The sequence below is a fragment of the Lithobates pipiens genome, unplaced genomic scaffold, assembly GCF_037356315.1.
Source record: "Lithobates pipiens isolate NorthernLeopardFrog02 unplaced genomic scaffold, aLitPip1_a1.2 Scaffold_19, whole genome shotgun sequence".
Classification (NCBI taxonomy): Eukaryota; Metazoa; Chordata; class Amphibia; order Anura; family Ranidae; genus Lithobates; species Lithobates pipiens.
Window position 1 is genome coordinate 161733294 of NW_027507764.1, and position 27884 is coordinate 161761177.

Consider the following 27884-nt stretch of genomic DNA (forward strand, 5'->3'; position numbering starts at 1 on the left):
TCCCACTTTTTCCATTCAACCATAGAAAATCTGCAGATAATCTACAGGAAGTCCGATTAAAGCAGCAAAAATAAATACATTTGGAGATTTGAAGCAGGCTGAGAACAGAAGGTATATTTTTTGAGTTCAAAATACTTGAACAGAAAACATTTTTAAACTAGGAGTAGAGTATTAGGGCCGGTTCACACTGCAACGCGAGGCGAGGCGACACGGCTCGCCTCGCCTCGCTCCCGCAAGTCGCCCCCATACAGTGCTATGGAACCGTTCTGAGAGGAGCGACTCGAGTCGCTCCGACTCAGAAAAAAGGTTCCTGTACTACTTCGGGGCGACTTCGGGGGCGACTTGCATTGACTTCTATGGAGAAGTCCTCTGCAAGTCGCCGCTGACCCCCCCTGCAAGTCGCGGCGAGGAAGTCGGAGACGCCTCGCCGCGGCTCGCAGTGTGAACCGGCCCTTACTGTGCTTAATGCTTGTTTCTCTTTTGGGTCTCATCTATTTCGGTCGTTATGTTACATTAAGCAGAGGGCGGAATTATGGATTGTTATCACACAAGGGAATCTATTAATAGGCAGTGGAGAGTCGTCATACGATTCCTGTGCACTTTAGTAAAAAAAAAAAAAAAGAACAAAAAAAAAAAAAAACTTACAAGTACGGTTTGCATAAATATTGAAGATATGTTGTTTAGATGTAAATTTAGGCCAAAGCCTTTGCATACTACATGTATTAGCGGCCATATTTAGTAGTTTTTTTTTTTTACAGTGCTTAACTAAATTCTCAGGACTCAGAAAAATGGTCTACTCTATACCATTCATAAAAGTAGACAAATTAGTACCATTTTGGGCAAATACATTAACCACTCAAGCTGTCACAGGCGGGTGCACACAGTTGACATGCCAGTTTACGTAGCTGCTGATGTAAAATACAAGCTCAGCTTTAACCTGCCAGCATGTTTCCTGAATTACCGTATTTTTCGGACTATAAGGCGCACCGGATTATAAGGCGCACTAGCAACGACCGGCTGATAAAATGGATATTTCCATATATAAGGCGCATCGGACTATAAGGCGCACCGGATTATAAGGCGCACTAGGAACGACCGGCTGATAAAATGGATATTTCCATATATATAAAGCGCATCGGACTATAAGGCGCACGGTCGATTTTGGGAGAAAATTTAGGCTTTTACGTGCGCCTTATAGTCCGAAGGTTTACGTCAAGATGACAGATACTGTTAACAAAGAACTCCAGCGATGTCAACAGGTCATATATAAGGCGCACCGGACTATAAGGCGCACGGTCGTTTTTGGGAGAAAATTTAGGCTTTTACGTGCGCCTTATAGTCCGAAAAATACGGTACTAGAAACTGGAGCAAATATAGGGAAGCTGCACAAGAATGAGAGAATTAGAAAAAAAATGCCCATTATTAGAGAGGAACCCTGAAAGCAGGACCAAAATGCTGCAATTAAGCAATCCATGTAGTCTGTCCTTACACTCCTGCCCAAATCTGACCAACATTTAATGTAGATGTCAACTTGAAATGAAAATTTGAAAAAAAATACTTAGGCCCCTTTCACACTTGTAAGACTTGTCCTGCGACTTGGCACTGCAAAGTCACATGATGAGTCGTTCCCCATGATTTCCATACATTTAACGTATGTCGTGCCGACCTCAAAGTAGTCCCTGTACCACTTTGGTCCGATTTTCATGCGAGTTAAAGTCCATAAACCTCAAGCTTACACAGGCATTCCCTGAAATCGCAGTAGTGTGAAAGAGGCCTTAGAACCCCTCAGATCAGTTCTGTCAATAATGTAAACCACGGAATCAGATATCTTCTGTGAAAAACAGTATCTTGACTCCTTCCCAGTAAAGTGGCGTCTATTGTATCAAAAAGGGCCGACACAATCCACAAATGTAGAGAGCAGCAAAAAATAGGGCACCAAATGGTGCTTCTGAGAGCATGGGAAGCAATATAATTTCATGTAACTACACAAAGTGGTCTGAAGGTGGGAACCATTTTCCATACAAAGTGGCGAGCGTCCTTTAAATAGCAACCAAGACACCCGAGATCCCATTCTGCCGTATCTATAGAATAGTCTGAGGTCATACAGACAGGCTTAGAGAGCTCACCTTGCAGTCTCCTTCCATTCACATTCCTCTCCATCCCGAACGCAAAGCTCATCCATCTCGGTGAAGAGATCATGCGGTATGTGCTCTTCATCATCATCCTCGGTGCCCAGAATAAATTGCACACGCTGCGATGGGGTATCTGTACAAGTAGTAAAGCAATTCTTTAAATAGCTTTCTTTCTTTGTGTATAAATTCAATAACAAACAAACACTGCAATATAAATGTCAGACACATTTGCATCTATACGCGTTCCTAACATTTTCCAGCAAATGTGTGTCATGTATTATTAAAAACTAGCCAAAAATAGCAAAAAAAAATAAATAAAATTCTTTAACTTCAAAAATAAAATAAAAAAGTTGAATAAGGATGCATTAAGATAAAAAAAACCTTCTGACTTTACAACTCCTTTAGGCTGGGTTCACACTGCTGCGGGGGGAGATCCGGATGTGATTCGCACCGCAAATCACATCCGATCTCCGTAGCGATGCGAGTTCAGCCATACAGATAGTATGGCTGAATTCGCATCGCTCCCGCAGCAAACTCGCACGGGACCCTTTTTTTGGTCCACAACAGAATCGGATCGCATGGGGGTTCACACCATGCGATCCGATTCCTGTGCGAGTCGGCAGATCGCACTGCGATATGCAGACGGATCTGGGGGTGTCATTAACATATCATTGACACTCCCAGCCGTCCGCATAGGGCAGTGTGAACTGCCGGCGGGAGTAATGCGATGCGGGAAAACGCCGTGGATTTGCGGCGTTCCCGCATCGCAGCGGTGTGAACCCGGCCTTAAGTAGCAAAATACAACACAACACAGGAGTGTCCAACCAAGCAAATTGGGAACTACATGAAGATATGTAGTAAAAAATAATTATTATAATATAAATTAATATATAGATAGAAGTTTACAATCCGGTCACACCGATTGCAACATTAAAATCATTCTACTTCACTTGAAGTAGCACGATTTCAAAGTAGCATTTCAGTGCTACTTTCAACTTGGAAGACATCTGTGCTACTTCATGCACAAATAAGAGGTCTTTGCATGTTGAACTTGCAAAAAGTAGTGCAGGAACTACTTTCACAATCGGTGTGACTCCGACGGAGTCAGAGTCGCACCAATTTGACCGCTTCCAATGCAGACAATCATGACAAGACAATCATGACATGACAAGCCACGCTGGTGTGCTGGGGGGCTTACATTTTATTCTGATCCATTAACAAAATCTAAAGCAAATCAATATTTGGTGTGACCACCCTTTGCCTTCAAAACAGCATACATTTTCTATATACATTTATAAACTATAGGTAGGTTGTTCCAAACATCTTGGAGAACTAATCACATATCTTCTGTGGATGTAGGCTGCCTCAAATCCTTCAGTCTCTGCGTGCAATCCCAAAAGACTCGATGTTGAGATCAGGGATCTGTGGGGGCCAAACCCGTCACTTTCCAGACACCTTGTCATTGAAAACCATCTTCGGTGTAAATAGGGGTTGATTTACAAAAACTGGCGAGTGCAATATATGGTGCAGCTCTGCAGAGAGACCAGCCAGCTTCCAGTCATTTTTTCAAAGCTTAATTGAACAAGCTGACGTTAGAAACTGACTGGCTACCATGAACCATGCACCAGATTTTGAACTCTTCAGTTTTGGCAAATCAACCCCACAGTTTATTGTAACTAAACACAGCAGCTAAAATAAACCTTTAATATATTCTTATACCTTTTCAGTTAATTTAAAGCAGGACTAGCAGGTCTGTTACAAAATTGATGATTCAATAAATTAAACTTCTTTCCACTTTCCCCCTAGAAAGAGTGACCAACTTGACTCTTCCATCCCCTAAAGTAGAACTGCACTCCACCTGAGTACCACAAACCAAAAATGCCATTTCAGTTTTAATATTTAAAGCAAACTCCCCCCCCCCCCCCCCCCCCCCATCTAAAGCCTCATACACAGGATCGGATTGTTGGCCAACCAAGCGTCTAATTTTTGTCCAAAGGGCGCATGCCACGAACTTATCTTGCATACTAACGGTACACAATTGTCGGCCAATAAACAAGAACGTAGTGACATACGAGGAATTTCTCGTGAGCGCCATCCTTTGAGCACCTTCTGCTAATTTTGTGTTTAGTGAGCATTGACGTCGAGCAGGCGTGTTTGTACTTTCGACTTGTGTGACGGATTTGTGTACTGACCATACGAAAATCTGACAACAGACTCGTTGTCTGCCAAAATTTACTAGCCTGTCACCCAACATTTGTTGGCAGAAAGTTGGACAACAATTGTCAAAAGGAGCGTACCAACGGTCAGATTTCAGGCCAACAGTCTGTCAACAGACAATCCCCTGCCAACAATTTGATCGTGTGTACGAGGCTCAAGTCTCCACGTTTTTGTTTTCTTTTGCCGAGAAATCATTTTGAAAAAAAAAAAAAAAAAAAAAAAAAAACCCTGGCATTTCTGACTATGGCTATCTTGAGTAAGGGCAGATGATTCATGTAGCATTTACTTCCTGGAATATATCTGCCCTTAGCTTAGGCATGTATGACATTTACCTAGGCCTGGAAACCAGAAAGCGTCTGTATAAATGTATTAAAAAAAAAAAAGTTAAAAAAACACAAATATGTTATACTTTCCTAGCAGCAGAATCATTAAACGTTGATTGAGGGAGTGAAGTTCTGCTTTATAAGATTTCTCTTAGAGTGACATTAGATCCTACACAAGCTCAGCTCCATATGTGTTACTAGGTATTGCTGCAGCTATAAATTTAGAGTTAGTGTAAGGTGACCAGATTTTTAAAATGAAATTCGGGGACTTTTTTTTATTTTTAACTAGTAATGGCACCAATCAGCGAATCTCTGCCCGCCACCCGCCCCACAGCCTGTGAAGTCTTACTCTCCAGGCCCCGGCTACTACTGGGTTAGGAGCGGAGGAAGATCACTCCGCCAGGGAAGGCAAGGAGATAAGCAGGTAGGCAAAGGCGTTTATGTTTTTGAAATTGCCCCAGCCTCTGTTCAAATCCAATCCGGGGACAAAACCGGGGACAGACTTAGTCCGGGGACAGTGTCCTCAATCCGGGGATGTCTGGTCATCCTATGTTAGTGGAGATTCTCAGCCTAGTGGTTTCATTATTGCTGTATTAGGGACTTTTCTGACCTCAAATCAATAGACAACGCCAGGTTATTATTTATGAAACAATACTGATCCTTAATTCCAACAAGATAAATTGGAAATAAAACAAAAGGGCGTCTCTTCAGAGTAGTGGCCCCATCGGAGGCTCTCATACGCTAAATGGATGCCTAGCACGGTTTTAAATGATGGGCACACAGCACAGGCAGCAAATCTGTTGCACAGAGATCTGTCATTCTCTATACTGTTTCATTGCCGTCATAATATGTATCTGTGGCACCCAGGATTAACAGTAGATTATAACACTGACTTGGCGGACTCCCAGGCCTGAAGCAACAAGCTGTGCGTAAGCTTTTTGTTTAGACTAGATTTCCCAACATCTCCAAATTAAATACTTGTGGCAGCTCTGTGACAGCAGTGTGAAAGCAGACATTCAGAAAGTAATTGGAAAGCTAAAGGCCAATAAAAGTTACAGACATAGCTATACAGTCAGAGCGACTTTGTACCAACAACCTCAGTTTTCATAGTCTAACTTCCACTTTACTGACTGGTGCCTTTTGGATTGTAGACTTACTGCACAGAGCTCAATCCAATGCATGTATTAAGCAGCCCTTAGTAAGGGCTCAGTTACACTTGCGATGTTTAAAATGGGTAGTGAGGAGGCAACATAACGCCACCCGTCGCATCCTAAAAACCTACATTCCATTGAACAGGTCAGGCTTGGCCAGTACTGCCCTGAGTGGAACAGTGTGGATGAATCTTTCTTTGGGCACACTTACACCCCTGTACTTGCAGCTTAAGAGATAGCAGTAAAAATGCGGCCCAGCCACGGTTTTAACACCTGCCCAAATGCAAGTGTATGAGCCCTAACCAAACTGGTTTGATATGCCGCCTCCCCCTCTCCTTGAGGACACTTGTGACAAATGGAAAGAGGGATGTGGCATTTACAATGCCAACACAAAGCACTGGAGTGTGAGGTCCAAAAGCAGCATTCTCAGAGAATACATTTAGGAAGAAGTCAAGTCTTTGCACTCCATAGCATAGAAATAAAGGACAGTGATGTCACTCCTTTCACTCCTCACTGGTTGCTGCCACACACGCTTGACACCATTTGAACCGAATACGTTTATCTTGGTCTCATCAGACCACAGGACATGGTTCCAGTAATCCATGTCCTTACTCTGCTTGTCTTCAGCAAACTGTGGGATTTCTTGTGCATCATCTTTATAAGAGGCTTCCTTCTGAGACGACAGCCAAATTTGATGTGGAGTATGGTCTGAGCACTGACAGGCTGACCCCCCACCCCTTCAACCTCTGCAGCAACGCTGGCAGCACTCATATGTCTATTTCCCAAAGGCAACTCTGGCTATGAGGCTGAGCACATGCACTCAACTTCTTTGGTCAACTATGGCGAGGCCTGTTCTGAGTGGAACCTGTCCTATTAAAACTGCTGTATGGTCTTGGGCACCATGCTGCAGCTCAGTTTCAGGGTCTTGGCAATCTTATAGCCTAGGCCATCTTTATGTAGAACAACAATTCTTTCTTTCAGATCCTTTAGAGAGTTCTTTGCAATGAGGTGCCATGTTGAACTTCCAGTGATTAGTATGAGAGAGTGAGAGCAATAACACCAAATTTAACACTTACTCCCCCATTCACACCTGAGACCTTGTAACACTAACGAGTCACATGACACCGGGGAGGGAAAACAGCTAATTGGGCCCAATTTGGACATTTTCAATTCGGGGTGTACTCACTTTTGTTGCCAGCAGTTTTGACATTAATGGCTGTGTGAAGTTATTTTAAGGGGACAGCAAATGTACACTGTTATACAAGCTGTACACTCACTACTTTACATTGTAGCAAAGTGTCATTTCTTCAGTGTTGTCACATGAAAAGATAATAGAAAATGTGAGGGGTGTACTCATTTTTGTGAGCTACTGTATGTAATAAATACTTTTTAGACCCTAGGGCAGTGATCGCAAACCTTTACACCCCAGATGTTTTGGAACTACATTTCCCATGATGCTGAACTACATTGCAAAGTGCATGAGCATCATGGGAAATGTAGTTCCAAAACATGTGGGGTGCCAAGGTTTGCCATCACTGCCCTAGGGGTTCTCTTCTGTCATACATGTCTCCCCTGCCTGTCAGCAGGTAATTAGATTTGAGCCGCATATCCGCAGCTCAGATCATATTTACAGCCCACTCAGCATGCTGCAGCTATGTGACTACTGTGTGCATGCACAGGAGTGATGTCACATCGGTCCAGCCTATCAAGTGCCTGGAGATGTGAAACCCAGAAGATCAGGTTAAAATGGAAGCAGCGGGGAGAGCCTTGACAGTGCTTTGCTGGAGGGTTCCGTTTATAGGTAGCTCTGTAATAATGTACTAGTATGCTGTGCAGTTAATTTATACCATCAGTGACTTTACTGCTGCTTTAAGCTCTGAGGAAGGGGGCTTGTCCCCGAAACACATAAGCCTCTCAAGCCTTGCATTGGATGAGGAGGCCTGGCCCACCTTGGCAGAGCTTTGTCTGATAAGCCTGATTTTATCTATGTCTGACATTATATGAAGTTCCTTGGTTTGGATCTTTCAGGTTTTAGGCAATTCAAAGCATAATTGGTCACAACAAGTATAACAGACATTGATATTTTACATGGAGGGCTAGTTCACTCCCCAGGACTGCAATGGTTTAATACCATAAAACGTGCACCATTACACCTGGAGAGAATGGGATAAAGCAGATGACATATCAACCATTTTGCTACTCAGACACACGTACCATAATTTGGAGATTCCCGGCCGTCATCTTTGTCGTCATTTTCTTTTTCTTTTCTTTTCCGATGGTGTTTGTGGCCCCGATGTCTGTGCCTTCTCCGAGTCTGTCTGCCAAGGGGTACATGTACACCGATATAAACAGCTCTGTGACCTAAAAGCAAAATAGAAAAAAAAAATAAAAATAAGTATTAGAATATTCCAACTATATTTATTGCAAAAAAAAAAAAAAAAAACACCAACATCAACTCGTTATTCAATGTTCTGAAGAAGGAATGGCCACTCAGTGGTTGAAATCTGCGCTTAAGGTGGATGTAAAACCACTCTCATCCTTTCTAAACTACTGCAATATTGGTTATCTAGAAGGATAAACATGCCACCTGCATGTATACTTATCTGTCAAATGTCTCCCCTCTGTCTGCTACGAGACCCGAAAAACTGCAGATTTTGTGGGTAGGTCTGTTTTCTAGGTCTCGGTGGGTGGAGTCGTGATGTCAGTAGACTCCCCGCCCACCTCTACACTCCCCTTATCAACATGTATTTTCTCCTGTGTATTTCTTACACTGCACTTCTGCTATGATCACCAACATCCAGTCAAAACCCAGAAAAGTCCCCACATGACTTCACCATGCCCAATCATGCTGAGGTGTGGAACAGCCAATCCTTGCAGAGCAGCAGAAGAAAGGAGTGGGAGGGAATTAAAAAAATAATGCATGTCTCTTAGGCTAGTGCACGAGATATGTAAATCACCTGTCACTCACAGCAAGGGGGAGGATTTGACAAAGTTTTTCACTGTTTGTCAAGAATTATCTCACTGAACAATAAAAGAGGATTGCTCAGAGCTGGATTAACTCTTTGTGGCAAGACTGGGCTCAATTGATAGGAAATCTTATACTCTACATTATGACAAAAAAAATAAAAAATTATATATATATTTGGATTTACATCTTACACTTTAAACGTTAAAAGAGAAATATATATATATATATATATATATATATATATATATATATATATATATATATATATATATATAGTGTGTGTGTGTGTGTGTGTGTGTGTGTGTGTGTGTGTGTGTGTGTGTGTGTGTGTGTATGTATGTATATATATTTTTTTTTTTTTTTTTTTTTTTTACACACACACACACACACACACACGTACACACACACACACACACACACACACACACACATTTTACACCAGGAATATTAAACTATTAAAATAAAAAAATTGCAATCTAGTTGTGCACTTTTGTTAGATATCCGATATGACAATACATTTGTTTCAGGTCTGAATACATCAATCTGTATTCAGCACGTACTTTTCAATGACTTTTGTGGTCTTTATTTCAATGAATACATCAAGTGAAAGTTCAAAGTCAGAAAAAATAAGTTATCTTCACAAATCAAAAGAGCACAACATTAGTGTTGATGCAGTCTATATATATCAAAGCCATTTCCTTTCACTTAGACACAAATGCAGCAATTTTCAGAAATGCAGCTGAGGCTGGCACATGTAAAATGCTCCATTCATAAAGAGAAAAAACAAATTCACCAGAACTTGGTATGAAGTCAGAGTGCCATTAAAAAGCATGTAAAGGGCAGACAGAACTAAATAAAATCTGTAAGCTAACCAGCAACCAATAAGTAATTGCCTGCTATCTCTCAAGAGCAAGAATCTCAAGCTCGCCGCACTCTACAGAATTGGTAAAAAAAAAAAAAAATTTGCTTTAGGCTCAGTTCACACCGGGACAACTTGTCAGGCGACTTAGCCACCTGACAAGTCACGTCCTGTTCTGTACAATGGAACCGTTCTAATCGGAGCGACACGAGTTGCTCCGACTTAGAAAAAAGGTTCCTGCACAACTTTGGGGGCGACTTGAGGCGACTTGCATTGACTTCTATAGAGAAGCTGTTTTGCAAGTGGCCGCAGCGGTCGTGTCCAAGTCGCCTGAGGCAGTCGCGCTGCAAGTCGTGCTGCCTTAGTGTGGACCAGAACTTAGGAACGTCCATTTCATTCTGTAAGGGCCGGTTCACACTGCAGGCGAGGCGAGGCGACTCCGACTTGCCTCGCCGCGACCTGCCGCGACCTCAGCGGCAACTTGCAGATGACTTCTGTATAGAAGTCAATGCAAGTCGCCCCGAGGTCGCCCAAAAGTAGTACAGGAACCTTATTTCTGAGTCGGAGCGACTCGAGTCGCTCCTCTCAGAACGGTTCCATTGTACAGAACGGGGGCGACTTGCGAGAGCGAGGCGAGTCGTGTCGCCTCGCATCGCCCGCTGTGTGAACCGGCTCTAATTGGTGGGGACAAATCAGCTTTTGTTTTCAGCCGCTGGGACAAGAACATCTGAAGGAGCGGGATGGAATTTTTTTCTCGAACAAACAAATTGACTTCAACTGCCATTGTGCTTTTGCCGAGTGGCATATGCATCCTTAAAGTAGTGTTCCACCCACAAAAAAATAAAATAAAAAAAAGCTTAAAATTCTTAAAAAAATAAACATTTGGAAAAAATGTATATTTTTTTTTACCTCACCTCTAAATGCCTATTGCTAGGGGTTCCCTGGTAGTCTGCCTCCTTCAGTGCCTGGGCTCCTGACGTCACTTCCCCTCAGTGCAGGAAGGGCTCAGCTCCGCCCCCTGCCTCCTATCAGTCATCTGGGACACGCGACAGGTCCCAGGTGACTGTGCGGCCAATCACGGCACACGGGCCGCTCGCGCATGCACAGTGGGTGCCCGGCTTTGAAGCCACAGGTGGGGGGGGGGGGGGGGGTGAGCGGGGGTTTGTTCCCCCGCATCACTGGACCCTGGGACAGGCAAGTGTCCGATTATTAAAAGTCAACAGCTGCAGTATTTGTAGATGCTGACTTTTAATATATATATACGTGTACAATTGACGTTGGCACGCATATATTTGCAAACGGATGCAAACAAAACTCTGTTTTTAACATAATCTGTTGCCAGTCTGCAAAACAACCACATTGACCCTGTGCAAGTGTTAGGCTATAGCAAAGCTTTTGTTTGTTTGTAATTAGGGTATTTGGAAGATCTGGTCACCAAATGTTCTCCTTAGAATAAATGTTCTATAGACACATGTTATCAGCAGAGCTTGCACATTCATGCATCATGAAGACACTTTGACATAACCTTCATCTCTGGGACAGAACATCTAACTGTGGATTGTTATTCTTCCTCCAATATTAGTTACCCAGTCAGTGTTAGCAGAGGTCATGGTATTGATAGAATCTGCCATGACTGGTTGGATCAGGTAATGATAAACTCATTCATGAACACTAATGGACCGCACACACGATCGTAAAATTGTAGGAAAAATACTGATTTCAAAGCGATCGTACAATAATCTGATGGTTCGTACACAGCTTCCGAGAGCCCATCGCGGCAATTCATCCGATATAATGCAAAAGGGACAAGCGCGAAAATTCTTCTCATACAATACCAGATCGTAGGATTTTCGTTGAATCAGTACGGTTGTCATTTTAAAATGCAATACAAATACACTACAACACATTACACCACTTCCGAATTTTAGAAAACTCTTCATTTTATTTTTTTATAGGAAATTAGTATGCAAAAAAAATGGACAATCATTCGATAATCTCATTGTGTGCATCAGGAAATCTAAACTCAAATACAGTTTAATAATTCAACTATCACTAATTTCACACAGCAAATATAGAAAAAAATTTTTTTATAAAAACCCACACCACACACACAAACTAAATCCCAAGAAAACAATTATAGGAAAATTGAAATAAGGGTGTTCACCAAAAAGGAAATTTCCTAAGCAGATTAAAACTTAGACATTTCTATGAGGGCAGGAAATGTCATGCATGTTGCAAGTGATAAGTCAGAACTGAGAAAATTTATATACAGCGAGGCTACACAGGCCACTAATAACAATGACGGCTTAGATCTACGTGGCCTGTGTTTAGAGAATAGGCGTGTGTCTAATTATTGCATTAAAGCCTTCCCTGTACTAGGGCACTAGTCAGCGTTTAGTCATGAATTCATGGGCTTTGTTCTCTGAAATATTGATTTAGGTCTGAAATAAACTTCCTCAAGCAATTAGGAAACACACCCATCTGTCACGGAATAAATTGCAGTCTCATTTAAAGCACATGACATATTTTTGAAATTGGGAGCTAATGACATGACCAGATGCAACAAATTTACACTTAAGGCACCTTGCGTATGGAGGCATCTAGCCCCCGTGCATTCAATCCCAGCGATTTAGTGTACCCAGAGGGCAGAGGTGCAGTGCCCAGCGCCTAGGCTTTGGTTGGAAGGGCTGAGTGTTGTATGGTGGAGTGGTACACGCACTTAGAGCTCTATGCGTTTGAGGACAAATGCCCAGGAACACAGAATACCTGCGATCAGGGCATTCATCAACCCCCCCCCCCCCCCCCACCACCCCCCTTGGTTTCTCAGAAAAAGGGTATCCAGGACTAATCCCAGACATTTTAGGCTGTGAACAATTTTTGAAAAAATTAAGAATCCATATTTGAGTCCTGCAGCATTTGCAATGCGACTCACTTGTTGCCAACCGGAGGCATCCATGACTGTTCCTAAAGAATATCATGTAATAAACTAGGACAGGAATACCCTATGACAGTGATGGCGAACCTTGGCACCCCAGATATTTTGGAACTACATTTCCCATGATGCTCAAGTATACTGCAGCATGGATGAGCATCATGGGAAATTTAGTCCCATCTTAACATCTGGGGTGCCAAGGTTTGCCATCACTGCCCTATGACCACAGAGGAGCCAAGACCAGAACCAGCACATCAGAGAACTCCTGGGGAGTAGAGGAGAAGCAAAATGGGAAAACCACAATTTGGTAGTGGCAGGGCCTTACAGTGAATTAGAGATAGTACTGGGATGCAGGAAAGATAGTTATGTGGAGATATCATCTTTTATGTTCACCAAGGTCAGGAATCTCCCTGATAAAGGCAGTGACCGATCTCTGGGACTCCATCCAGAACTTGTGGGCATGGATGAACACATTAATGGCTTTAAGATCCAATATGGGGCTGATGCCCCTTTTAGCTTGGGCAAAGAGAAAAATCACTGAAACCACTTGGGACAGGAACCAGAGACAATAGTCATCATGACAAAAAAGAAAAAAAGGGTGAAATTTCTCAGCAGAAAGACAGTAGAAGGAAAAAAAAAAAAAAAGGATTCCAACACTTCCTTCCGAAACTGAGGGGTAGCTTCACCCCGCTATAAAACATTTAAATTGGGCTCCTAAATGAATGAGCAGTTAGCCAAAGAGAACTAAAAAAATGTGTATTTTTAAATAGCGCAATGGAAGATTAAAAGCCATATCAGTTTTTGCAATCTGTAGCCCATTGGGAGTTTTGCCATTCACATTCTGTCCCTTAGCCAAAAGAAGCGAGACGATACCCCTCCAAAGCGAGGGAATCTTTGGGAGTCATTCTTCTATGGTGGCAAAAGAGGGAGGATAAATAGGGTGACTCACCCCAATGTGTACACGGACAGCAATAAAAACTCGACAGGTGTCCTACTCCCTATACGGCCCTATCCACCCATCTAAACAAAAAAAAGGAAAAAAATAAAAAATCAATATGGCCCTATGACCTCTACTGAAGGCTCATCAGTGCTCCCAGGTAACAAGATGACTAAAAAGGAGGTCAATAGCTTGGTTTTACTATACATAGGAATAGGTAGGAACAGCAGGCAAAAACCATAAATGTATACAAGGATGACATTTTTACTGTGCAATCGAAATATGTAAATCGAGGAGGTACAGTTACTGAAACGGTTACTTGTGGGTTATCTGACACTTGTCACACAAGTCAATTTTATCACTTTCATTTCAGGTTCAGAATAATGCAAAGAATCACACGCCATTCCCCTGTTGCTCAGGGCTTGATCCCCATACCACCATGATATGCCCAAGGTGTATGGATACTCCGTTAAGAACCTCTGCTCTAGACAATGTAGACAATGATGGATCTCCTGTCTGCACTGCTGACAACTTAAAGTGGTGTTGCCACCAAAAAATAAAAAATTGTTTAAAATTCTTAAAAAAATCAAATAATAATTGGAAAAAAATTTTTTTTACTCACTTCTAAATACCTGTTGCTAGGGGGTCCCTCGTAGTCTGCCTTCTTCCTTGCCCCGGCTGGAGACATCACTTTCCCTCGTGCCGCACAGTCACCTGGGACCGGTCATGTGTCCCAGGTGACTGTGCGGCGTATCACGGCGCCCTGCGCCCCTCGCGCATGCGCAGTGGGTGCCCCGGCTGTGAAGAGTGGGAGAATTAATCGCTTTATCCCTGGGAGTTAATCCCCTTTTTAATGCATACCAATATCCTGTTTGCTTAGTTAGCAGCCGCTTGGTATTGCATGCCATTGCTGAGCCGATCATCTACTAGGACCCCCAGGTCTCTTTTCAAACCCCCAGAGGTTCACCCCCTAGTGAGTAGATCGCATTCATATTTTTGTCACCCAAATGCATTATTTTACATTTTTCTACATTAAAACTCATTTGTCATGTAGTTGCCCACTCCATTAATTTGTTCAGATCTTCTCGTGAGGTTTCCACATTCTGCAGAGAAGTTATATCCCTGCTTAGCTTAGTGTCGTCCGCAAATACAGAGATTGAGCTGTTTACCCCATCCTCCAGGTTGTTTATGAACAAATTAAAACAGGATTGGTCCCAGCACAGAACCCTGGGGGATGCCACTTCCCACCCTGACCATTCTGAGTATTCCCATTTATCACCACCCTCTGAACTCGTCCTTGTAGCCAGTTTTCAATCCATGTACTCACCCTATGGTTCCTGCCAACAGACCTTACTTTGTACAGTAAATATTTATGGGGAACTGTGTCAAATGCTTTTGCAAAATCCAGATACACCATGTCTACGGGCCTTCCTTTATCTAGATGGCAGCTCACCTCCTCATAGAACGTTAATAGATTGGTTTGGGAAGAAAGATTCTTCATGAATCCATGCCGATTACTGCCAACGTTACTGTTTTTATTACTAAAATCTTTTAGATAGTCCCTTATCCCCTTCAAGAACTTGCATACTATTGATGTTAGGCTAACTGGTGTGTAATTCCCAGGGATGTATTTTGGCCCTTTTTTAAATATTGGTGCTACATTGGCTTTTCTCCAATCAGCTGGTACCATTCTAGTCAGTAGACTGTCAGTAAAAATTAGGAACAATGGTTTGGCAATTACTTGACTGAGTTCCCCAAGTACCCTCAGGTGCAAACCATCTGGTCCCGGTGATTTATTAATGTTAAGTTTCCCAAGTCCATTTTTAATTCTGTCCTCTGTTAGCCATGAGGGTGTTTCCTGTGATGCGTCATGAGGACAAACACTGCAGTTTTGGTTACTGCAGCCCCCCTCCCCCCCCCCCTGATTCCCTCATGAAGACTGAGGAGAAGAATAAATTCAATACCTTCACCATCTCCCCATCCTTTATAACCAGACGTCCTTCCTCATTCTTTATGGGGCCAATATGGTCTGTCCTCCTTTATTTACTGTTTACATACTTAAAGAATTTCTTGGGATTTCTTTTGCTCTCCTCCGCTATGTGTCTTTCGTGTTCCATCTTAGCCGCCCTAATTGCACCCTTAAATATCTTGTCATGCTCACGATGATCCTTTAGCCTTGTATTTTTTGAAGGCCTTCTCCTTTGCTTGTATATGCATTTTTACATTAGAGTTAAGCCATCGCTCTTTTAAATTTATTTCCCAATGGGATGCACTGGCTAATGCCCTTGTTAATATGCTCTTGAAGCAAACCCATCTCTCCTCCGTGCTATAGGTTTCTAAGATTGTATCCCAATTTATATCTTCTGGCAAGGTTTAAGAGTTTAGCAAAGATGGCCGTTTTAAAATCCAGTGTCTATGCTCCCCTTGTGTTTCCCATTTGTGCGATTTATACTGAAGCCAATTGATCTGCAATTGTGGTTTCCTAAATTGCCCCATATTTCCACATCCATGATCAGGTCTATATTGTTGATAATCAGTAGATCTAGTAACACCTAGTTTCTAGTTGGTGCCCATCTAGATAGGTGTCTTTTGTGCCCATCTAGAACTACAAATTGAGGCTACAGTTAGAGTTGCCTTATGGTACATCTTATGTGCCTTATACTCATTTGACTTTGGGAGTAGAATTGGTAGTGCTTTACATTTTAATAAAATGGTACAGCCGATAATGCACTAGGCTGATGCGCCCCTTGTCGTTTTTGTGGGCCAACTAAAAACACCCTTCATTCTGTTGCAAAGAAAGTATCCTTAAGCCAAGAAGAGATGACTTAACAGCAGAAGCACTTTCCTGCTCTAAGTATCTATGCCAGTGACACTTCCTCCCCCCACACCCATCATTTGTTGCAGATTTCAATGAAAGCCCATCACATGACCCAATTATACTTAACCTGATTTTTGCTCCCCGCCTATCTGTTCATCTGCAGGCCTGTGTAAGCTCTGTTTCAGATCTTAGGCAGGCCATACACAGTTAACATTTTTCCTGCAACCATGGGTTGGAAAGGAAAGAATTGTGCACGATTCCCCCATCAACACAAGACAGTGCTGACACTGGAATCCCTCCTGACAAATAATTGTCAGCTCCCAGCAGGAGGGGCAGCCGCCCTTGACGGGAGAAGACAGTGATTATTGCTAGCGACTATAGCAGCCGCTAGCCATAACTGCAAGAGAATTTGCCAGGCTGGTTGTACCCAAGTTGATCAACTTGGCACAATCATGCCTGCCCATTAACGGTTTGAATCTCGGCCAGTTCCTGCATAACCAGCCAAGATTCAAGTCGTATATGGACGGCCTTTTACAGGGTGGATGTTGTCTCCTCTTTCCTTACATGACAGTCTTTAAATCTGTCAGCTGGCCATTCAGCCCCAAGCACTGTAACATGAGGGGAGGTCACAAGCTCCTTCATATCATGAAGCACCAGATACTTTGCAGTAGCCCTGACGGTGTGATGGAAAGTATAGGTGGGTGGGTGTAGGGCTTAAATAGACTTTGAATGTCCTGAATAGCAATGCATAAATAGACCTGCCTACTGATATTCAAGTCTTTAATCCCTTGCCCTCATGGCAATTTTTAACGGTCAATTCTTTTGTTTTGTATGCCCAAACAATTCTACCCAAGACAGATTCCCTAAACTGGTTCACGTATTCTACAATAATAAAGCTAAACATCGATTTATAGATGGAATTCTTTATGATCCATTTGCAGAAGTTACACTTTTTATGAAAGAGGCCTAGTATAGCATTATTCTGTTAAATCCATTTCTACTGTATAAATTCAGAAAATGTTACCCAGTGATGTCAACGTGGGCCCAGCATATTTAGTAGCTTGGGAATACAGCCTGTAAAGTGAAAATGACTTAAACGGAAATTGTGTCATGCAGCAGACTGGAAGATGTGGCGTGGGCTTCCAAGAAACAGAAGTCAGTTGTTTGTGCATCTGCAGACTCAGTAAAGGAATAACCACAAAATAGTTTCAGGACTGTAAAAATACAACGCAGATCCTGCAAAACAGCTGCTGTCAATGACTACAGCGTAATCCAGATTACTCTATTCCTTTTATGTTAGATTCAGATCTGCTGGTGCAAACAGACTGAGAAGACACTCTCCAAGGGTATGGCATCAGGACAGAGGGCACATCATATTACACTAGTTGGTAAGCTGCTTTAAGAAACCGCGCTTGTGTTCCCACACCGTGTTCTTGTATTATCCGCACACTTCAAAAGAGACAAAATGATCTGAAGGATTAATGACCTTGCAATGCATGCAGAAAAGAAAGCTGCACACAGCGATACTCACTTTCTAGCTCTTCCTTCTCGAAGTTGGTGTTAACTGTAGAGCTGGTTTTCCCCAGATCAACTACGGCTTCCTCATCATGCCCCTGAGGGGGGGGAAAAAAAAAAGGGAAGAGGAGTTTAGTCAATTTAATAAAAAATAAAATAAAAAAAAAGGCGTGTGAAGCCAAACATAAAGACATAAGTTACTTAGGACCTTAAAAAGCACGAGAGCCAATCTTAAGATTTTCTTGCGCGTTCATCCATTGGGAAAAGCAAAGAATCAGTTTTATGGGAGTGTGACAACCGTTACTGATTGGAACTCCAGCTAAAACTTTTATCTGGTTATCACAAACGTGTGCAAGAATTTTAACCTGTGACTGGTTTTCATTGCGTTACGTATTGACATCACACACTATCTGCTCTGTACAATTAGTTGACAGATAGTCTTTGGGTAGGTGGTGTTTGCATTTTGCAATGTTCATGAAACTGAAGTACAATAGTGGGTGGTATACGATGTCAGAAAGAACACCTGATCAATTACTACACCCAGGTTAAGTATACAGTTTAATGCAAGTTAGCCAGAGGCAGTGGCTTTGGGTGTAAGTGGTGCCATGTCACTCACTGGGGAATAAAGCAAAGACTTTTGTAATCATTCTATACAACAACATTTCCCATGGGTTTATTCCAATACTATTGGCATGGCTCCTGCAGAAAAGTTCTTTGCCACTTCTGGAAATATGCTCTGGCATCATGAGTGTTATATTAGCCGATGGCACTTTCGCCCCCATACAAAATCGTATTTCACCTTGTTAATTGGCACAGAGTCAGTAAACAGAAGCGTACAACAACTGCGTGTCATCAAAAGGTTGTGGAGGAAAAAAAAAAAAAAAAAACGCCTCTCATGATTCGGGTCATAATGCTGGAAGGAACATTCACAGCGGTCTTGTTTAACTACTACTCAAATCAAAATACAATTGTTATATGCATTTATTGTAAGTGCAAACTCTTCATTGTCTGGTATTTATGGTGAAAATCCCTGAACCCACTGCAATCTTCTAGGACAGTGATGGCGAACCTTGGCACCCCAGATGTTTTGGAACTACATTTGCCATGATGCTCCACTACACTGCAAAAATGCATGAGCATCATGGAAAATGTAGTTCTAAAACATCTGAGGTGCCAAGGTTCGCCATCACTGTTCTAGGAGGATGCCAATGAAGTCCAATACTATAATGCCGCGTACACACGGTCGGCCTTTCCCGCAGAAAAAGTCCCACGGAATCATTTCATCAGATATTCCGATCGAGTGTGTGGACTTTTTTTTTTGAAAATTCTGATGGACCTAGAAATAGAACAGGTTTTAAATCTTTCCGACTGAATCAATTTCTATTGTGAAATACATTTGTCTGTATGCTGTTCCGACGGACCAAAAAGGACACAAAGGCAGCTATTGAACTTCATTTTTCTAGTCCCATCGTATGTGTTGTACGTCACCGCGTTCTAAATGATCAGACTTTGGTGTGACCGTGTGTAGGCAAGTCCGTTTCAGCAGAAAAACCATCAGAGTTTATTCTGGTGGAAAAAAACAGTCGTGTGTACGAGGCATTAATCAACCCTTTCTAATATTTTCCATGGCAAAAAGGGAAATATAATCAGCCGTTACATGGCTCCGTCCTATCCAAGGAAGCTGAAATCCACCTTATTGTTAAAAGCAAAGGCAAATTATATACTGTCATTTTTAAGAGCACTGTGACTAATTTAGAGTATTTGTAGTTGCCGACTTTAAATTTTCGGTGGTGGTGGGGGGGAGCTCCGCTTCAAGACCTAAAACACTTTAAAATGACCAGTAAGGCTAAAACAAAAAATGACCTTGCTAAGTAACGTTTTAGACACACAGTATTTTTTATTCGATTTTTACAAGGGAACTCTGTTGGGCAGTGTCACCTGTTGGTCTCTTATGTTCCTTTAGGAATTTAAGAAACATGGTCACTCATTTTTTTCTCACTTGAAGTCTCACTGGAAAATAGATATTCTTGTTCTACCAATTTCATTCTGCATATTAAAGAACGAATTACAAATCCAACAGTAACCGTGGGATCCCTCATATGTGCTGTGCAACCCTGAGAATTACATCTTACCACTATAGTCCCTGACCAATGTAATTCTATTTCTGGTAACTAGAAAAATGTTGAAATATTAATTCTGGTAGATTGACCCTTTACAGAGGTGTAGTTTAGGAACACTAACCATTTAAAGTGTTACCAAAAAAAAAAAAAAAAGAAAAGCGAACAGTGCTTGTGCTGTGTAATTAGGCCCCCTGTATCACCTGAAATACCTGGTTGATCCTGCCTGGCTTTTCCCTTCCCCCTGTAAACTGACCACAGTTTATTGTGGCTACTGAGCCCTGACACCGTGGTCAGTTTACATGTCAGTCATTCCCTGTCTCCTTCTCCTCCCTCCCTGCCAGCTGTGTCCGTTCCTCCCCTCCAGCTGCACAAATAGTTTTTTTCCTATAATCCAATGTGTAATATTAAAGTATGTTCCCCAGCATATGTTATTTCTAAAAAAAAAAAAAAAAAAAAAAAAAAAAAAAAAGCCACTTCATACCCAATTTCAGAGCGTCGCCCAGAGCTCTCCTCCTAGCCGCTATTCTCAGCTCAGCCCGCTGTAGCTGTCTGATGGGCAAAGACAGCGGCAGGTGGTCACGTGCGCGCCGAAGGGCACTCTGAAATTAGGCATGAAACCACATTTTTTTTATTATTTTTTTATTATAGTGGACGGTTGATAGTGCGGCTCACCGGACCCCAATGTGCCTACACACAGTAACCGCAATGTGAGTCTTTAATGCACCTTCTTTATTAAATATTGCAGTCCATACTCAGAGGCGCCTGTGTCTTGTTTTCTCCCTCTGCATGTCTGGAGTTTGCCTTCCACCTGCAAGGCTTGCCCTGACACAGTGGACTGATCGGTTACACAGAGCTGTTTTAGCTCAAAGGACTTTCTATGGACTGAGTTCCATTTATACACCCATTAGGCTGCACTACTACCCCATGTATTTTTCTACGCATTCCAGGGGCGGTTTGGGAGCACTTTATACAGCGCTACCAAACCACCCCAGAGAAGCCGCTTGCAGGACTTTTTCCCACCACAGTGTAAAAGCACTCTGGCTTTCACACTCAGGAGGCATGGGAGGCAGTTTTCAGGTGCTATTTCTAGTGCTAAAACGCCTGAAAACTGCCTCAGTGTGAAAGGGGTCTTAAAGGGGTTGTAAACCTCGTGTTTTTTCACCTAACTTCTGACACTGACCAGCCCCCCAGTTTTACTCACCTGAGCCCGTTCGTTCCCATGGCCGATACACGCTCTACCTCTCTGCCTACTGTCTCGGCTCTTGATTGATAGCAGCGCAGCCATTGGCTCCTGCTGTTTTCAATCAAATCCAATGACATGGTTGCCAGGGGGCAGGGCCAAATCCGGCCTTCTGTGTCCATGGACACAAACGCTGGACTCGGAAGCACGCCTGCATGGAGACCCCAAGGAGAGCGCTTCTGTTAGGTGGTTTCCAGATGCAAGGAGGAGCCGTTGGAAGAGCTCAGAAGACTAGGATCGGGGCCATTCTGTGCAAAACGAACAGTGGAGGCAAGTATGATTTTTTTATTTTTTTTTAAATAAACAAACATAATACACACACACACACACACACACACACACGGGTTTACAACCCCTTTAAGGCCTCTTGCACACAATACTCCAGTTTGAGCATCTACTTTTTCAGCCTTTTTTTTTGTATGCATTTGCGCACATTCACGCATATGCGTTGGCACACCAAAACGTATTCGCGTTTTTGTGCTGCACAATATGTGAATGGCCATCGCGCACATTTGTGCGCAATCACATTGCATGAGGTGTAAATTACAGACCAAAAATGCAGATTTTTCTTTTAGTGAAGAATGCAAGGATCTTGTACAATTAATGGGCTGTATTTTAGCTCATTTAAAAAAAAAAAAAAAAAAAAAAAAAAAAAAAAGCTGTACTGAGCTTTTTCAAGCTGCAGTGTACAAGAGGCCTTAAAGTGTATGTACACCCAAATACTAAAGTTGTATAAAAAGCTTTATTTTGCTTTGCACAATAAATACCCGTTGTTCCTGACAGGTACTGCTCTCTCGAAGCTTTTTTTTAAAGTAGGATCTTGAGGCCCCACATCTGCAGAACAGTGGGCACCTTTTGATTTCATTCAATGGACCTTGCCAATTGATCTACAACCAACATGACCATTTAGCAGCTGAGGCAGGGACTTCCTGTAAATATAACTACCCATTTTAGTTTACAGCTTGGATTGATGCAGAAGGATGAAAAGGGTAAAAAAAAAAAAAAAAAAAGTAAAGTAAAACCACATGCTGATAGGTAGAGAAAACCGAGTGATAGAGATAACCCCATCATTATCATGCTTTACTGGCCCATTAGAAGCTGGGACCTGGGCTCAAAGGAAGCTAAAACTGGTGCACTCAAAAATCCGGTGCAGCTGTGCATGGTAGCCAGCTTCTGACCTTAGCTTGTTGGCAATAAAACCTGGAAGCCGATTGCAAAGTGTGGTGCATCTCTGCATAGAAACCACACTCCAGTTTTGGTAAATAGCCCTTACTGTATCATTTAGGTTTTTGTCTATATTTACAGATTGTGGGGCGGGTGGTTTACTACAACTGCAGCACACAGAATGTAGTGCATAGTAACCAATCAGCTTCCAGGTTTTATTCTCAGAGCTTAATTGAACAAGTTGAAGTTAGAAGCGCATTGGCTACCATGCACAGATGCCGCGTGCTCCAGTTTTAGTAAATCTCCCCCTTTGACACTATTCTATAAACCATAATGGGGTTCTTAATGCCATAAAACTCTGTTCATCAATTACTTTTCCAAGAGTATGGCTTCATGAACTACATAATGAACCAAAGCCAGCTTCTGCAAGTCACCTTGAACATATGGTCAGCACTCCGCAGCAGGTCAATCCTGGTGAAATAGGGTTGAAACACAGCTCTTTGCACCAGTTGCTACCACGTGTAGTAACAAAGTCACAAGTCATACTGTTACTGGGAGTATGTACAGCCAATTAATACAAATATAGCACACATCTGATAGCATGCTTGGTGAACAAGCCCAAGACGTTTGCAAGCTCATAATCAGAGCAGGGAGATTTCCACATAACCGGACCCAAGGATTCTTTACCATTCTAGCCAGTAAAGGTGGCCTTGTATTGTAAAGTAGGGGTTATTACCAGAGTTCCTAAAACAAAATTATAGAAAGATAAAAATATTGTACCTCTTTTCCTCCAAGGCATCATAGACCTATAAAGTACTTTTTATACTGTATATAATGGCATAACGTGCATTCTAGCAATACAACATCTATATAATCAGATTTATGTATAGTTCATACAAGCCGTCCTTGCCAGGAGAAGGCTGCGATTATATAGCTAGTGGCCATACCAGCTGCTAGCAATAATTGCATGCAAGATCTGGCAGGCTAGTTGCACCAAAGTTGATCGATCGACTTGGTACATTCAGCCTGTCCATACATGGTTCAAATCTGGGCAGGTTCCAGCTGAGCTGGCCAAGATTCTAGCTTTCTATGGCTGGCCTTAGTTGCATGCAACTGGATTTGCGTTCAATTGGTTCTCGAATGCTGAAAATGTTGCATGGCTTATCCAAGTCACTTCATCAGTTCTGATTAATGCCAAAAAACAAAAAACAAACAACATTCACACATTGGATAGGTTACGCGACAAGCCCAGTTGAATGTGATCAACTACTACTAGCTACCATGACCTGGATGAATAAGAACCTTCACAGACATATTGGTTCTATGAAAACCATGCCAGTGCCGTTCTATCTGTAGGTTGATATACAGCAAGTCCCAGTTTAGAGGAGCCATCAATGAATCAAATGTCCCATAGTTCATTCAAAAACATCCATGTACATTCTGACTGAAAGCCACTTTTCCTAATAGTATCCTAATAGTGGAGGGGGGAATCTATTCAGATAGCGAGAATTAAAACCCAGGTTTCAAGTGCTGCAAAGTCACCATCGGCCCCATTAATTTTTGGAAGATTCCTACAATCAGGAATTTATGGGGTCCTTTTTTTGTAGGGGCTACACTGACTCACTCTTGAATGTCCAACCCCTTACTTGAAGGGTACCAGGAAAATCAAGGCTGCATCCATATTTTTATTTAGCGTTTTTTTTTTTTTTTTTTTTACAGCTCTGGTACATTTCTTTACATTTTTTTCTGGGCATGTATCGGGGAACACTCAGTAGGCGTTGGGAGTACATGCTGAGCATAACATTTTTACATCCTAATGTCAAGTCAGCATAAACTGTATGAACTTCCCACTTCAGGTTTTTGTATAAACATTCAATTGCCCTCTGCAAGTGCAGCTGATCAATGAGATTTCAATGGGATCAATAAAGAGAAGTTCTGCTGTGAGAATTTAACTGCACATGTATTTCGATTTTCTTGATTTGTATATAGAAATAAGTCAACAGGTTTGGTCTACTTTTATTATGGCTCTATCACACAGACAGTGAACGTAGGTGGTTGGGTCGTGTTTTTAACACTTCCCAAAGGCCTATCGAGCCGCACAAAACTGTTACAATGGAGAGAGGATAGGAGGCGTTCACACTGCAGCGCTAGAGTATCTTTGCGTTATGGTTAGGCAAAAATAGCGCTGGCTGCAGAGTTTAGCAAAACGCTTTGTAACCGTCTCTACTCACTTCTATTGAAAAAATGCACCACAACCACACCTTAAAAAACACATTGTAAATGCACCTAAATTTTTAATGCGCCCCATCCCTCGCCAAAGAAAAAACGCATACGCAAGTCGCACCTGCAAATGTAAACAGTGTTCAAATCGCACATGTGAGGCATCACCGCAATTGTTAGAGCGAGAGCAAAAATTCTAGAAGACCTCCTCGAACTCTAAACCGATAACCGTTACATTTTTAAAGCATCGCCTATGGAGATTTTTAAGTACTGTACTTTGTCGCCATTCCATGGGTGTGCTCAATTTTAAAGCGCAATCTATTTACTTTTAACATAGTCTTTCACATTATATAAAAAAAAAAAAAAAAAAAAAAAAAAAAAGGAGGATTCAAAAATGGGTTAACCTTACTTAGTTTTTTTTAGAATTAATTGAAGTGCATTTTGGTCCAAATTGAATTGCACTTTAAAGACCGCTGCACAAATGCAGTATGACATTAAATTTTGCAACAGCCGCCATATTATTCCCTAGGGTCTCTGCTAAAAAAATATATATAATATATATATATATATATATATATATATATATATATATATATATATATATATATATATATATAAAATATATAAATGTTTGGGGGTTCCAAGAAATTTTCTAGCAAAAAATACAGATTTTAACTTGTAAAAACAAAAATGGCAGAATCAGGCCTGGTCTTGAAATAGATAATAATCCTCCCCCTAAGTGCACATTTGACCACAACCACCATTCAATGCAGTTGAGATTTTAAACTTATTAGGTGAGGGAAAAAAAAGCCCTGCATAAAATTTCTCTCATCTTACAGATAGAACTGGCTCTTTGGAGGACAACCATGATGCCGCAATGAAATGGAGTTCGATACCCCTGGTCTAGAGTAAAAGAATGCAAAGTTTTCCTCTGGTGAATAGACAACTCCTCTCAGAAGGGCCAAAAGAATGAAAACTGGTTTTGGATTGCATGCAATACACCCAAATACATTCACCTATCTTTGATATCATATGTTTTTCTTTTGTGGAAAGGAATTTGAGCACTGCCTGGGAACCCATAGAACCATGCAGTGGGCATAATAGGTCTAATTTAGCAAAAAGTGCACACGTGTTGTTCCTTAGAAGCCATCCAACATGAAATAACATGCATTTTCCAGTCAGGTTTTTCAAAAGGAAGGTAAAGTATGGGCCACCACAGGCATGGGCGTCTGCAGCAGGGGGCAAGGGGGGGTCAAGTGCCCCCCCTGGAATCCCCAAGGTGTTGCAGCCGCCACCATGCTGCATTTTTTTTTACTGAGTCCGCCGGCGGCTGTACCCTCCACTCTCTCCTCTGGATCAGAGCGGGCTGCCTCTGTGTTCGGCGGCCGCTCTGTAACATGGCCCCCCCCCCAGACCTGCTTGTTTGATAGAGAGAATCAACGTTCCGCCTATCACACGAGTCGGTCGGGGGGCCATGTTACAGAACGGCCGCCGTACACAGCCAGCCAGCGCTTTTATCCATAGGAGGAGATGCTGCAGGTACAGCCTGCCCTGTGTGCCACAGTGCCTGGATAGGAGGATCAGGGGGGCTGCAGGGGCCCCCCCTACCAATTCATTTTACTGTCCCCAGTTCACCTTGTGCTCCTTGCCCCCCCCCCCCCCCCAGTGCTCTCCTCCACCACACTCTCCTGTCCCCCCCCCCCCCCCCCCCAAGTGCTCTCCTCCACCACCACACTCTCCTGCCCTCCTCCACCACCGCACTCTCCTGCCCCCCCAGTGCTCTCCTCCACCACCACACTCTCCTGCCCCCCCAGTGCCCTCCTCCACCACCGCACTCTCCTGCCCCCCCAGTGCTCTCCTCCACCACCACGCTCTCCTGCCCCCCCAGTGCCCTCATCCACCACCGCACTCTCCTGCCCCCCCCCCAGTGCCCTCATCCACCACCGCACTCTCCTGCCCCCCCCCCCAGTGCTCTTCTCCACCACCACACTCTCCTGCCCTCCCCTGAGTGCGCTCCTCCACCACCACACTCTTCTGCCCCCCCCAGTGCTTTCCTCCACCACCACACTCTCCTGCCCCCCCCCACAGTTCTCTCCTCCCCTGTTCTTGCTGCCCCCCCTGCTCTCCCCATCCTTCTCTAGCCACCATCCCAGTGCTCTCCACTCCCCCCGTTCACCCCCCAGTGCTCCCCCCCACAGTGCTCTCCCCCTTGTCCCCCCCCAGTGCTCTCCTCCACCACACTCTCCTGCCCCCTCACAGTTTTCTCCTCCCCTGTTCTTGCTGCCCCCCTGCTCTCCAGCTCTCCCCATCCTTCTCTAGCCACCATCCCAGTGCTCTCCCCTCCTGCCCCCCCCTCAGTGCTCTCCCCCCCTGTTCCCCCCAGTGCTCTCCACTCTGCCCAGTGCTCCCCCCATCCCCCCCCCCCACAGTGCTCTCCCCTCCGTGCTCTCCCCCTGTTCTCCTCCCCAGTGCTCTCCCCCGTTCTTTTCCCCCCTGTTCTCCCCCCCCCCAGTGCCCTCCACTTCCCCCACTGCTCTCCCCCCTGTTCTCTCTTTCTCCCCTCCCCAGTGCTCTTCAGCTCTCCCCATCACTCTCCAGCCCCCACCCCAGTGCTCTCCAGCCCCCCATTCTCCCCACTCCTGTTCTTTCTGCCCCCCTGGTGTTCTCCAGCCCCCCCAGTGCCCTCTACCCTTCATGCTCTCCACCCCTGTTCTTTTTGGCTCCCCCCAGCACTCTCCACTCCCCACCCCTGTACTCTCCACTCCCCCTGCATTTTGCCCCCACCCATGTGCTCTCCAACCCTACCAGTGCTCTCCACCCCCCATAGTGCTCTCCAGTCCCCCGTGCTTTCCACCACTGTTCTTTCTGGCCCCCACTGGTGCTCTCAAGCCCCCCCCCCCATTGCTCTCCACTCCCCCCTGCTCTTTGTACCCCCCCCCAGTACTCTCCAGCCCCCGTGCTCTCCACCCCCGTTTTTCTGCCCCCCCCCCCCAGTGCTCTTCACCATCCCACACTCTTAGCCCCCCCAGTGCTCTCAGCCTACCGTGCTCTCTACCCCTGTTCTCATTGGCCCCCGCAGTGCTCTCAAGTTCCCCCCCCAGCACTCTCCGCTCCCCACCCCTGTGATCTCCACTCCCCCTCGTTCTTTGCCCCCACACATGTGTTCTCCAACCCCGCCAGTACTCTTTGCTCCCCCTTCTCTCCAACTTCCAACCAGTGCTCTCCACTTCCCCAGAACCAGAGGACAGGCTGACTGGGGCTGGAAAATGAGGACAGCTGAAGGTCCAG

The 27884-nt window shown here is 43.6% G+C and overlaps 1 protein-coding gene across 1 annotated transcript in view; it reads right to left on the reverse strand.

The window, feature by feature from the left end:
* The window catches only part of SLC4A7 (solute carrier family 4 member 7), a 141688-nt gene that overhangs the window by 93328 nt on the left and 20476 nt on the right, over positions 1–27884 (reverse strand). Inside the window, 3 exon segments of the mRNA XM_077491450.1 lie at positions 2127–2265; positions 8038–8184; positions 17869–17950. Coding sequence (XP_077347576.1) covers positions 2127–2265; positions 8038–8184; positions 17869–17950 — 368 coding nt within the window.